The following is an 11339-nucleotide window of genomic DNA, read 5'->3' as shown; positions in this document are numbered from 1 at the left end:
CATACGGTGGACAAGATCAGGTTCTACTGGGTCTTGTAATCCTGAACACATTAAATAAATATGAAAGTATCAGAAATACAAGAAATTTCACAACCTGACCGTGTCTCCCCTTGATACAAAGCAAGTTTATTTTAAAAAATATGTTATAACAACACAGTTGGCCAAAGCGCCGTACACCACAAACACATAAAAAACATTAAAATGAACATTAGTCAGAAGACAAGGAGAAAAAATGTGATTTCTGAAAATATTTGAAAACAGGAAGTGACATCATAGGCTCTCTGCAGATGACGCAGTCAACACTTTATCCTGAACCACCTCAAACCACCCAGAGACGTGTATCTTATTGGTGGACTTCTGCTCAGCCTTCAACCCAAACATCCTCAACCAGAATCTCACCCAGTTCACAGTGATGGAGGTTATTATAGTGAACTAAAGCTAATGAGATCAGAAAACCTGAAACTGAGAAAACTTTTTAAACAAAAACACTAAGTAATGGGGAAAAACTACAACCAACTGGAACTTCATTGTTCATTTATAAAACTAACTATAGATGTGATATCTTTTATTTTCATGTTTCTAAATCATTTTGGATTTTTTGAAATTTTGAACTAAGCTTGTTTTTCTTTTACAGTCTAACCATGAAGCTTTGATAATTAGAAATGACTCCCAAATTGTGTCCAAATGCTGTGAATTGATTTTATAAAAAGTTACAGGGAGCAAAAGCAGATTTAATAATTATTGTGTTTCAGATATTTGTGGTTCAGCTGTTAAATGTAAAAATAGTCAGAAATCAGAAACAACTTTTAGGTTTTATTCTTAACATGTGAAACTGAAAAATACATATTGAACTCGCCACATTGAGTTTAGGAACCTTTCAGTAATTTCTCAAAGAAACAATGCTTGAACAGTTTAAAAACAGAAAAAAGCTCAGAAGAAAAACACTGAAATACAAATCAGTCAAGACTCTGAAACTTTGCAATTTAAATCAAGGCATTTGAGCAGATTGTTTGTTCTCAGGTGTTCAGGTGTAACTTTGTGATGTTTGTTATCGAGTTCTCAGAGAAGGGTTTTGCCTAAATAATGGCTGTCTAAAGTGCAGAGTGGGTTCATTTGTGGCCTCTGAACAGATTATATGTTCAGTTCACAGTTCACTTCTGAAAAGTTTTATTTCACATTACAAAATGTTTGTTCACCACTGACCTGGATGTGTTGCACATCATGTTCTTAGTGCTTGATTAATCAAACACGTTTCACATATCAGGATCAATAAGTTAATTATTTATTCAAGAAAATGAAATCAGCAACAATTTAGAGCTGACTGCCACCAATGTTAGCAGAATGATAATGACACTGAAACTGGACTAAACCCAACATTGTCACCAAGATGTAACTCAGTATGAGCTAAAGGCTACCAATATGCTAATTAGTTATTTGCAAGGCAAACAATGCGAGCTACCACAATGCTCAACATTTGCATCAATAATTTAAATAAACACAAAGTTTGTTTGCACAAAGTTAGTTCACATCAGGTAATTAATCCTCAAACCACATTTTAATTTACTGTTACATGCAGACATTAACATCCAAGCAGATAAGAGACGAGGTTTTAGTGCTTTTATCTCCTTTCTAAGGTAATTCTGACCTTCATCAATAAAAAATGATTTCTGTCACTTGATCCAAATCTCTGCAGCAAGACTCTAAAGAGAAACAAACAGAAGAGCTCTCATATTTTCCTGTTTTCATTTCTTTCAACTGGTTCATTTTTAAATCCTGACTAACTTTCAAATTTGTACATGTGAGGATATAATATGCTGAAAGAAATTATACCAAGAGAGGTAAAAAAAAATTTTTAATGGAAAATAAAAAAAGACATTAACAAAGAGAAAGTACTTTATAAGCTGACCTTTCTGAGCTTTACATCATGCTATGATGTTTTCCCCTTGTCTAAAACACAACTGGAGTGTTGCTTTGATTCTTTATTGCACATTTAAATCTTTTAATCTCCATGGCAACCGTTCAGCTTTTCAAAATGCCTGGAGGGACCCAACCCTGCCTTTGAGGCACATCTCCTCCTTAGAGCTGCAATTTCCAAGCTTCATAGCTTAGACCCCATGGAGCAGCCCTCCCCCACTCAGCTCCTTCAGACTAGCCAGCAGCAATTAGCAAACATTTGGTGTAACAGATCAGCTGACTTCAATATATGATGAACCATGGCAAAAATGGGAGAATAAGAAGAAAAACACCATCAATTTTTGAAAAAATATTGATTTTTGTTTGTTTTTTTGTGAAATATACACCAAATACTTTACATGGCAGTTTTAGAGATTTAGTAAACTTTATGTTTGTATTCGGAGGGAATGCTCAGCTTATATCAGTGGCACTAAAAATCCACTGAGACACAAAAACTGTCCAGAAGAGATGAATAATTAACCCTGTAGGAAACTAAAAATAGATTTATTGTTTCTCACAGTTTGCAAAGAAAACGTTATTTTCTTAAAATGAATGTTTGTCTGATCAAATGTAAATGCAGTCCATAAAAACAGTAAACAGAATAAGGAGGGTATAAAGTGTTATGACCTGCCAAGGTGTGGCCATCCTGGCTCTAAACATCTTATAATGTTTATTATTTAAAATGTATTTGACATGAGATGTTGCAACAATAGGAGAGTGAGCTTTAATGCTGAAAATAACAAACAAAAGAAAACTATGTTAAAATGAACTAAGACTTACTATTTGAACATATATAAACCAAATGATGAAGGTTTACCTTCCTAAATAAAATGAAGAGAAAACTATGTGCAAAAATAAATGGCAGCTCACTCCTACAAACTCGTTTAAATATTTGCAAAGCATCACGTTGTCGTCTCCGGTCTTTAGATGTTTGCATAATCAAAGCTTCTTACGACAGCAGCCGTCACAAAGGTTACCTGATGATCCGATCTTTGTTTAGCAGAACTGACTCGTTCATCATGTTGCTCTCTGTGCTGCTGCTGGTGATAATAAGCCATACAGAAGCTGCTTATTATGGCACTGTGCTTTCATACACCACTAAAGATGTACAAGGAGACAGATTTACAGTAAGTTCAGACTTTTTGAAGTTTATTTAGTTTTTCTTTTAAAAAAAATATCCAAAAGCTTTTCACCTTAAATTTACAGGTTGTGCGTCGCTACAAGATTGGCTACAGCTCATGTGAGGAGACTCAGTCATGGTTGTGTCCTTGCTGTCCTACGATTGATGAAAGCAGAGGTGAATGGTGTCTGAGAGATTATACTTGGAAGTGGACAGATCCAATTTTTATCTACCGCTATAATAGGTGACTGAATTTCAACATCATACAAATTTTGTAAAACTTTCGGTTGTTGCCAAGAAGTGACTAAATCTAAAATTCTTACTGAATTTCAGTTATTTTTAAACATTTAAATTTCCTGCCAGTTTTCTGGTCTGCTGTTCTGTAACTCTGAGTAACATCAGAAATCTTCCCAATATCTTCTATTAAAGTTGGGATACTGGAACCTGGATAAACAACAGAAACCGTGTTTTAACTGGGAGATTTGAGATACTATATGACCTGAGAAAACGATCCGACATCAACAGACCAAATTCATCCCCACAGACCGGCATCATCCCTGTTGTGAGGTAATTCAGGCAGTTTTTAAAACATCTTAATAACCATTCTGAAACCTTTGGCGCCTTTGATTTAGCATAAACTATAGTTTAATATTATGTCCATTTTTCTTTTTAAGCCTAGCCATAAAGCTTTAATAATTAGAAATGGCTTCCAAATAACATCCAGTGCTGTGAATTGATTTTATCTGTAACAGAGACTAAAGAGATACATGGAGCAAAAAAAAATAATGGAAGAAAATCAGTCAAGATACTGAAGATTCATCATGTAAATAAAATAATTAGAGCAGATTGTTTGTTCTCAGGTGACTTCGTGATGTTTGTTCTCTGTTTCTCTCAGAGTTCCCTCAAACTGTCAGAGGAATATCAACTTGTTGACCTTTGACCCTGATGGAGATAATGTTAGATGCAGATATGCAGCTGGATCAGAGTGCTACACCTGCACACCTCCGTCTGTCCTCAGTCTCTCATCAGTGAGTAATAAATGTTGGTGTCAGGTTACAGGAATACAATAGAAAATGTTTACAGGTAATAAAAACAGAATTTAATCATCATTTAAATGACTATAAATGACTTATGATGAAAAATTACGCTGAAACTTTTTAAATAAAAATAAATATTGTTGGTATGAACAAATATAACATTGTTAATCTTTCTTTTTCTGTCCTCTTCCAGTCTTGTTCTCTATCATTCAGTCCAACCAGCAGCAACGTTGAAGGTTTGTATGCAGTTCAGCTGGTGATGCAGGATTTTCCCAGACGGACCATCACTCTGACTTATTACGATGGTTCAACATATTCACTGAGCACCATCAGCTACTACTTCAGCGAAATCCCTGTCCAGTTTGCTTTCAAAGGTGTGATTTCATGTTTCAATCAGGCTGTCTTACTGCCAAAGAGCAACGCTGGTGTCAATAAATTTAATATCCAGTAACTATTTTTTTAAACAAATCAATAACTAATTTCTAAATACAGAAATTAGTTATTGATTCTCTCAGAGTTCCTTCAAACTCTGAGAAATCCCTCTGAGAAATCACATATTATAAAAATGACTAATGAACCAACTTGTAACTTTACTGAATTTATCTTTTAAATTAACTTTCCCATTCTTTGACTAGACAAATCAATTTTAATGTGTTTCTTTAGTTCATCTGAATTATTTTTCCCTGCATTGCTCCAGTGGATCCTGCAGCTCCGTCCTGCACAGCAGGTGAATATCTGCCCAGGTTTCTGCCTCCAACTCCTGAACATGGAGCTCAGTTCTTCATAGACGTTAATGAGACGATAGAAATCAACATCACAGCAGAGGCGACTCAGTCTGAGTGAGTAGAAAATAAATATTGTTTCTAATCAGAGGTAAGTTTCAAGCTGAAGTGAGATCTTTGCTGTTGTGATAGAAATCAGATTTGCAGCAACATAAAAACCTGAATGGATAATCTAGATCAGGAGTCACCAACACGGTGCCCTCGGACACCTGGTCGCCCGCAGAGCGAGTTCTGGAAATAACACCATGGAGCCAAAACAAATTATTGAATTAAATGTTTTTACATCGAAGTAATAACGTTTGTTCATATGAAGAATTTAAATAAAATTAAATTATAAAACATTTAAAATAAATTGTTTCATGTATAAAGTAATTTGTAAAAAATAAAATTTAAAGAAATATATAGGTCTGCTGTTTTAGTGGGCCATGGGCTTTACATGCATGTGACCCATATTTATGTGGTTTAGGTTTGTGCTGGTTTTGTGCCACACACACGATGGTTGTTGGAGATGTGATTGTTCTCCTGCTGGTCAGGTGCAGTGAGAGTTTTGTGCGTACCCTCCGACAGTGGTGCCTGCAGAATATTATCGGAGGGAATACAAATGCTAAATAATAAAGACGTAGAAGCAACGCTTACCCATGTGATCCATGGAAGGAGGAGGATGGAGATTCCCAGGTTCAGGTGGTGTATCTGAGACTTCCAGAGGAGGAGAAGGTGAAGCAGCAGGAAGAGCACAGCAGGTGTCACCGTCGGCCAACCAGGTGACCGGTCAGCTCTTCAGTTCGTAAAAAAAGAAGCAGTTAAACCGGCAACCCACCAGAACCACACACATAGCAAAACGCTCAGGTGGGATCCAAACGACTGCTCTTAGAACTGAGGGATGGTCAAACTATGCTCATTCATTATTAGCTTACAGAAAAAATGCCAAGCTGCCAAATAAGCAAAAGTAACCTGACCAATAACCTTTGGGCTTTGGCGTGCCCTTTGACTCCCACAGACTCACACAGATGTGCACAAGATGTTTTGACACAAAAAATGTTTTTTTCTCCACAATTTTGTTAATAGTAAAGAGGGTTAGATAATAAAAAATACTATAACTATTCTTTTCTGTTTTTTACTTAAAGTAAAATCTCAAGGTACGTATAGCCGTAAAGCTACTATCTGATCACATAATACTGATTAACCATATCTGCCATGGTAGATCGTTACTGATAACTATTGTGAGTAGTCTTTAACATTAATATGATCAGGCAGAATGTAATCATATATATGTAAATGTATTATTGTTATAAAAGTTGACCCAAGAAATTTTATGTCTGTATCAAACAAGTAGCCGCTTGTGTTACTCTTTACCCATGAAGTAGCTCCCAGTCTCAAAAAGGTTGGTGACCTCTGACCTAGACGAACTTGAGTTTGGCTGTTGGAGAATTTTGAAGATAATATTTAAGTTTGTTTTCAGGACATTTTGCACATATAACCAAACAGACTGATATGTTTCCTGTGTGTTAAAGGATCACTGAGCTCCTGTTCAGCGGACCGTTCAACATGGTCAAGAATTCATCTGGTTCAGGAAATTTCACCCTGACATGGACGCCGTCTGCTATTGATGATAAAGAAAGCCACCCCATCTGTTTTGTTGTCCAGGCAAGGTCAGTATCTGATCTGATCAGAAGTGTCAAAAACGTTCACATTTCTGACTTAGGAAGTACAAACACTTGTGTGAAAAAACACTGACAATAATAATTCCTTTACTTTAGTAAAAATTAAAAAGTTCAGGTTCTGAAAGGTACTTAAGTACAAAAAAAAAATAAAATTTGCTCCTTCAATGATACAAAATGACTTTCAGAAAATCGCTTTCTGAAAGTCTGAAGTTGCTGGCTGGAGGTTGCTGAGGCAATAATCCATAAGAGCTCCAAAAATTGACTTTCCCAAGAAAAATAAAATTCAACCAAACTCTTTGAAGAGGCTCTGATGCCGGGAGGCGATGTAAGAAATCCTCTGCATTAATACACCCTGAAACTGAAGATTTTGACTTGTTTACCTGAAACTTCGGCATATCTGAATTTTACTACAAAATCACTGCTAGGAAAAAAATTGGCAGATTCGCAAAACTAATTAGCTGGAAGTCATGACCTTGTTTAGCAGCTCCACAGCAAATGTGGTGACATCATAGCCGAGAAAATGTTTTAACAAGTAGAAAAAATTAACAGACTGAAAAATAAAACCCAAAATAAATATAAAGATATCTACGCAGCACCGGGAGAGAATGAATTGTAATTTTTTGCACTACTAGAAACTCATAGTACTATCTGCTTAAGGGTTAAAAAAGTGGATTTTCCATATCATAAAAAATAAAATATTTTTTTTTCTATAGCACATTTCAGAAACAAGGCATTTCAAAATGCTTTACATCATAAAAACACAAACATCACAAAGTCATAAAACAAGGTCAACAACTGAAACATTGCATTTAGTCAATTGCCATCGTTAAATGTTTAATTGATTATGTTTCAAAATGAACTCTAATCAGGTGGGTTTTAGTCTAGATTTAAAGGAACTCAGTGTTTCAGCTGTTTTGCAGTTTTCTTCAAGTTTCTTGCCGATTTGCGGTGCATAGAAGCTGAATGCTGCTTCTAACTGTTTGGTTCTGGTTCTAATGCAGAGAAGACCAGAACCAGACGACCTTAGAGGTTCTGGAAGGTTGCTATGACAACAGCAGATCTTTAATGTATTGTGGTGCTAAGTCGTTCAGTGATTTATAAACTAACAGTATTTTAAAGTCTGTTCTCTACAGGGAGGCAGTTTTTAGAATTTGGTGATGTGCTCTAACTTCCTGGTTTTAGTCAGAACTCCAGCAGCAGTGTTCTGGATCAGATGAAGCTGGAGGATTGATTTCGTTAGGCAGACTTGAGAAGATGCTGTTGCAGTAATCGGATTGTCGCCTCAGTTTCCTGTTCTTAGCTGACAGGAGTGGCACCCAGTGTGGTCTTCTGCTGCTGTAGCCCATCCACCTCAAGGTTCGACATGTTGTGCAGTCAGAGATTCTCTTCTGGAGACCTCGGTTGTAACAAATGGTTATTTGTTACTGCCCACCTCGGATGGCCGCAACAAAAAATAGGGAGGACACGGCAACCAGAAACATTTTTAGCCCTTCAGAGGCATTTATTAAAAAGAAAACGATTGTCTAGGGGAGCAGTGGGTGGCAGCCCAAGACATGACAATCCAGCGCTCCCTCAGCCTGGTCCTTCAGCAGTCATGGACCCGGTTGGCCCCCACAGGTCTCAGCTCCCCCCAAGGTGTCAAGTGATCTGCCGGCGCCGCCTTCGAGTCCGGATCTCATCTGTGCCCGGTTCTTGCGTCGGCCAGCCTCACACGAGTGGAACGGCACTCCTTATATACCATCCAGGTGGCCACTTAATCAAAAGCACCTCCCACAATCGAGGACCTTAATTGACAAACAGTTTAGCCGCCACATAGCACACACACACACAGGACCGCACAGCAGGGGCCGTCACAGAGATGCTGTTGCAATTCTGTCAGCTCGAATCAGTCTGGCCATTCTCCTTTGACTTCTGGCATCAACGTATATGCGCCCACAGAACTGCCGCTCACTGGATATTTTCTCTTTTTTTTCTGAAATACTCAGACTAACATCCATGCCACGTTAAAAGTCAGTTAAATCACCTTTTTTCCCCGCTCTGATGCTCGGTTTTAACTGCAGCAGATTGTTTTGGCCATGTCTACATGCCTAAATGCATTGTGTTGCTGCCTTGTGATTGGCTAATTCAACATTTGCGTTAATGAACCTTTGGACAGGTGTATGTAATCAAGTGGCGGTGAGTAGAAGTCGGTATAAACATTATCACTGCCCATCTCAAGCTCAAATAAATATCCTGCGCTGTGTGACTCAAAGTGAAAGATAGTCCAAGTTCTGGGTCTGGAGTAAAAATCTCTCACTGAGGATTTTAGGTTTTTATGATGAATTTAAAAGCATTGATGAATTTGAAGTTTGCAGATGAAATTGTGTAACTGACTTCTGTTGTGCATAAATAAACATAAAAATTAAAGCTTTTCCTGTTGCTGAAGAAAGATAAACAACAAGATGTACAATAGCTGTATGTTATCTGACCTGACCCTTTAAGGTTATTTCAAATATTATTTGATGCTCATTTCAGAAAGAGTTTAATATGAAAACCTATGTGCTAAATTATCTCCTCAGTGCCTCCAGTTCTATCTACCAGTCTGAGCTGGGATGTGTCATTGTGACGGTTGGAAACGGTGAGTCAATCTTTCATTTTGTTTTTTGATTTGATCTGACCTTTTATTTCCTGAACTCCCTGCTTCTGCTGTTGATATTTCTGCACCAGATGTGACTTCTACACCTGTTGCTGCAACAACCGTCCATTTGACAACCACTAGTCCTGTCAACACATGTAAGTCGGATGATGAACCAATTCTGTATTTTTCATCTTGACGAAAAATGATTTATTATTAGTTTTTATGTCCTGAATTCATTTTAGCAACAGCTTTGAATGCAACAACCGTCCCTTTGACAACCACTAGTCCTGTCAACACATGTAAGTCGGATGATGAACCAATTCTTTATTTGTTTTTCTTTGATTTGTTTTTGCTACTTGTCCTGAACTCATGTTTCTGTTACCTTAGCAACAACTTTGAATTTGACGACTGTTGTTGCAACGACTGTTCTTCGGACATCTACAAGTCCTCCTCCAGAAACATGTAAGTAGGATGAAAACAGGAGTGAAAGTAACAGGAAGTTGTTCTTTATACCATGTTGATCTCTTGTTCTTCCAGCTCGTCTTACGGTTCTGAAGCTGAAGATCTCGACTACGCTGTCACTGAAAGACAATAAAGATAAAATCGAGAAAGCGGTCAGTGATGTTCTGGACTTTAACACAACACATTTCACTCAGATGTCAAATTCTGTTTTTATTGTTAATCAGATTCTGTTCAGTATATTTTATAATTCACCACTGACTGTATCTCACATTCATCTCATGTTTTGTTCTGCAGATTAAAGATGAACTGATCAGACGAGGGCTGCGTCCAGACATAAAGGTCCGCCTGCTGAGCGACGGTTCAGTGAAGGTTAATAACTAACCGCCCCCTAGTGGCTAACAATGAGAATGAATCTGATCCATGCAGTAAAATATGGCCGGGTTTATCTGTTTTAAATGTAGGAATTTATGGTTGTCTTAGGTAATGGGACTAAACTTAGTTATGACATTAATCAGAAAAAGCAAAGTGAAATTTTATATCTGTTTGAAAATCTATATAAAATATGCATACTTCAAAAAGATAAATTATGATTGTTTATCAGTTACTAATAAGATAATGAACAGACAAAAATGTGAATAAAATCAATATTTATGGCAGTTATTTACTGAGGGTTTGGTATTTCTTTATTACCATCTTCCATGTGTAACATTTATACCTGTGAGGTTTTTATTGATCTTAATATCATGTCATTTTCTGCATGTATTGATAAATAATGAAGATGGATTTTTACTATGTATAATAGGGACGTTTTTGCATTAGTTGCTTTTCTCTGTGAAGCATGGGAAAGTAAACAGCGACTTCTTTATCCTGGTTGAGTTGAAAATGTAATGGTATTTCTGTGGAGCTCGTGTTTCGTATGCAGCCATTTTGCTTTGCATGTTTTGTATGTAGAGAGTCTATAAGCTCATGTGGGAATTTATTTGATTGTCTTTAGAAACAGCTCTTTAAATAAATAAATATTTCAAAATTAACCACTGACCCCCTTGTCTAAAACTAACATTAATACTTGGATGTTCTAAGAGCTACAGATTTTCCATACGGTGGACAAGATCAGGTTCTACTGGGTCTCGTAATCCTGGACACATTAAATAAATATGAAAGTATCCGAAATACAGGAAATTTCACAACCTGACAGTGTCTCCCCTTCATACAAAGCAAGTTTATTTTAAAAAGCATGTTATAACAACACAGTTGGCCAAAGCGCCGTACACCACAAACACATAAAAAACATTAAAATGAACATTAGTCAGAAGACAAGGAGAAAAATTGTGATTTCTGAAAATATTTGAAAACAGGAAGTGACATCATAGGCTCTCTGCAGATGATGCAGTCAACACTTTATCCTGAACCACCTCAAACCACCCAGAGACGTGTATCTTATTGGTGGACTTCTGCTCAGCCTTCAACCCAAACATCCTCAACCAGAATCTCACCCAGTTCACAGTGATGGAGGTTATTATAGTGAACTAAAGCTAATGAGATCAGAAAACCTGAAACTGAGAAAACTTTTTAAACAAAAACACTAAGTAATGGGGGAAAACTACAACCAACTGGAACTTCATTGTTCGTTTATAAAACTAACTATAGATGTGATATCTTTTATTTTCATGTTTCTAAATCATTTTATGTTTTTTGAAATTTTGAACT

General features: G+C 36.9%; 1 protein-coding gene across 2 annotated transcripts; it reads left to right on the top strand.

Annotated features, from left to right (window-relative positions):
• The first annotated feature begins 20 nt into the window (after positions 1 to 20).
• LOC111610782 lies at positions 21 to 10552 on the top strand. 2 transcript variants are annotated; one of them, XM_023345697.1, is made up of 13 exons: positions 21 to 3080; positions 3160 to 3317; positions 3503 to 3640; positions 3969 to 4101; positions 4304 to 4484; positions 4808 to 4949; positions 6404 to 6541; positions 9112 to 9170; positions 9260 to 9325; positions 9413 to 9469; positions 9558 to 9632; positions 9708 to 9784; positions 9927 to 10552. In XM_023345697.1, exons 1-13 carry the CDS (start codon positions 2784 to 2786, stop codon positions 10011 to 10013), a joined length of 1608 nt encoding a protein of 535 aa, XP_023201465.1. In that variant the 5' UTR covers positions 21 to 2783; the 3' UTR covers positions 10014 to 10552. The 2 variants fall into 2 exon arrangements, with proteins under 2 accessions (XP_023201465.1, XP_023201466.1); XM_023345698.1 differs by lacking the exon at positions 9413 to 9469.
• Positions 10553 to 11339: the final 787 nt, after the last annotated feature.

This window comes from Xiphophorus maculatus, chromosome 14, assembly GCF_002775205.1.
Source record: "Xiphophorus maculatus strain JP 163 A chromosome 14, X_maculatus-5.0-male, whole genome shotgun sequence".
Lineage (NCBI taxonomy): Eukaryota > Metazoa > Chordata > Actinopteri > Cyprinodontiformes > Poeciliidae > Xiphophorus > Xiphophorus maculatus.
Note: the sequence above shows the minus strand (reverse complement) of the source record. Positions and strands in the feature narration are given on the sequence as shown.

Coding starts and splice junctions, on each gene's coding strand:
- LOC111610782 (XM_023345697.1), top strand. CDS start 2,784: ATGAAGAGAAAACTATGTGCAAAAATAAATGGCAGCTCACTCCTACAA. Junction 4,950..6,403: donor GCAGAGGCGACTCAGTCTGA/GTGAGTAGAAAA, acceptor TGTGTGTTAAAG/GATCACTGAGCTCCTGTTCA. Junction 9,171..9,259: donor CATTGTGACGGTTGGAAACG/GTGAGTCAATCT, acceptor TTTCTGCACCAG/ATGTGACTTCTACACCTGTT.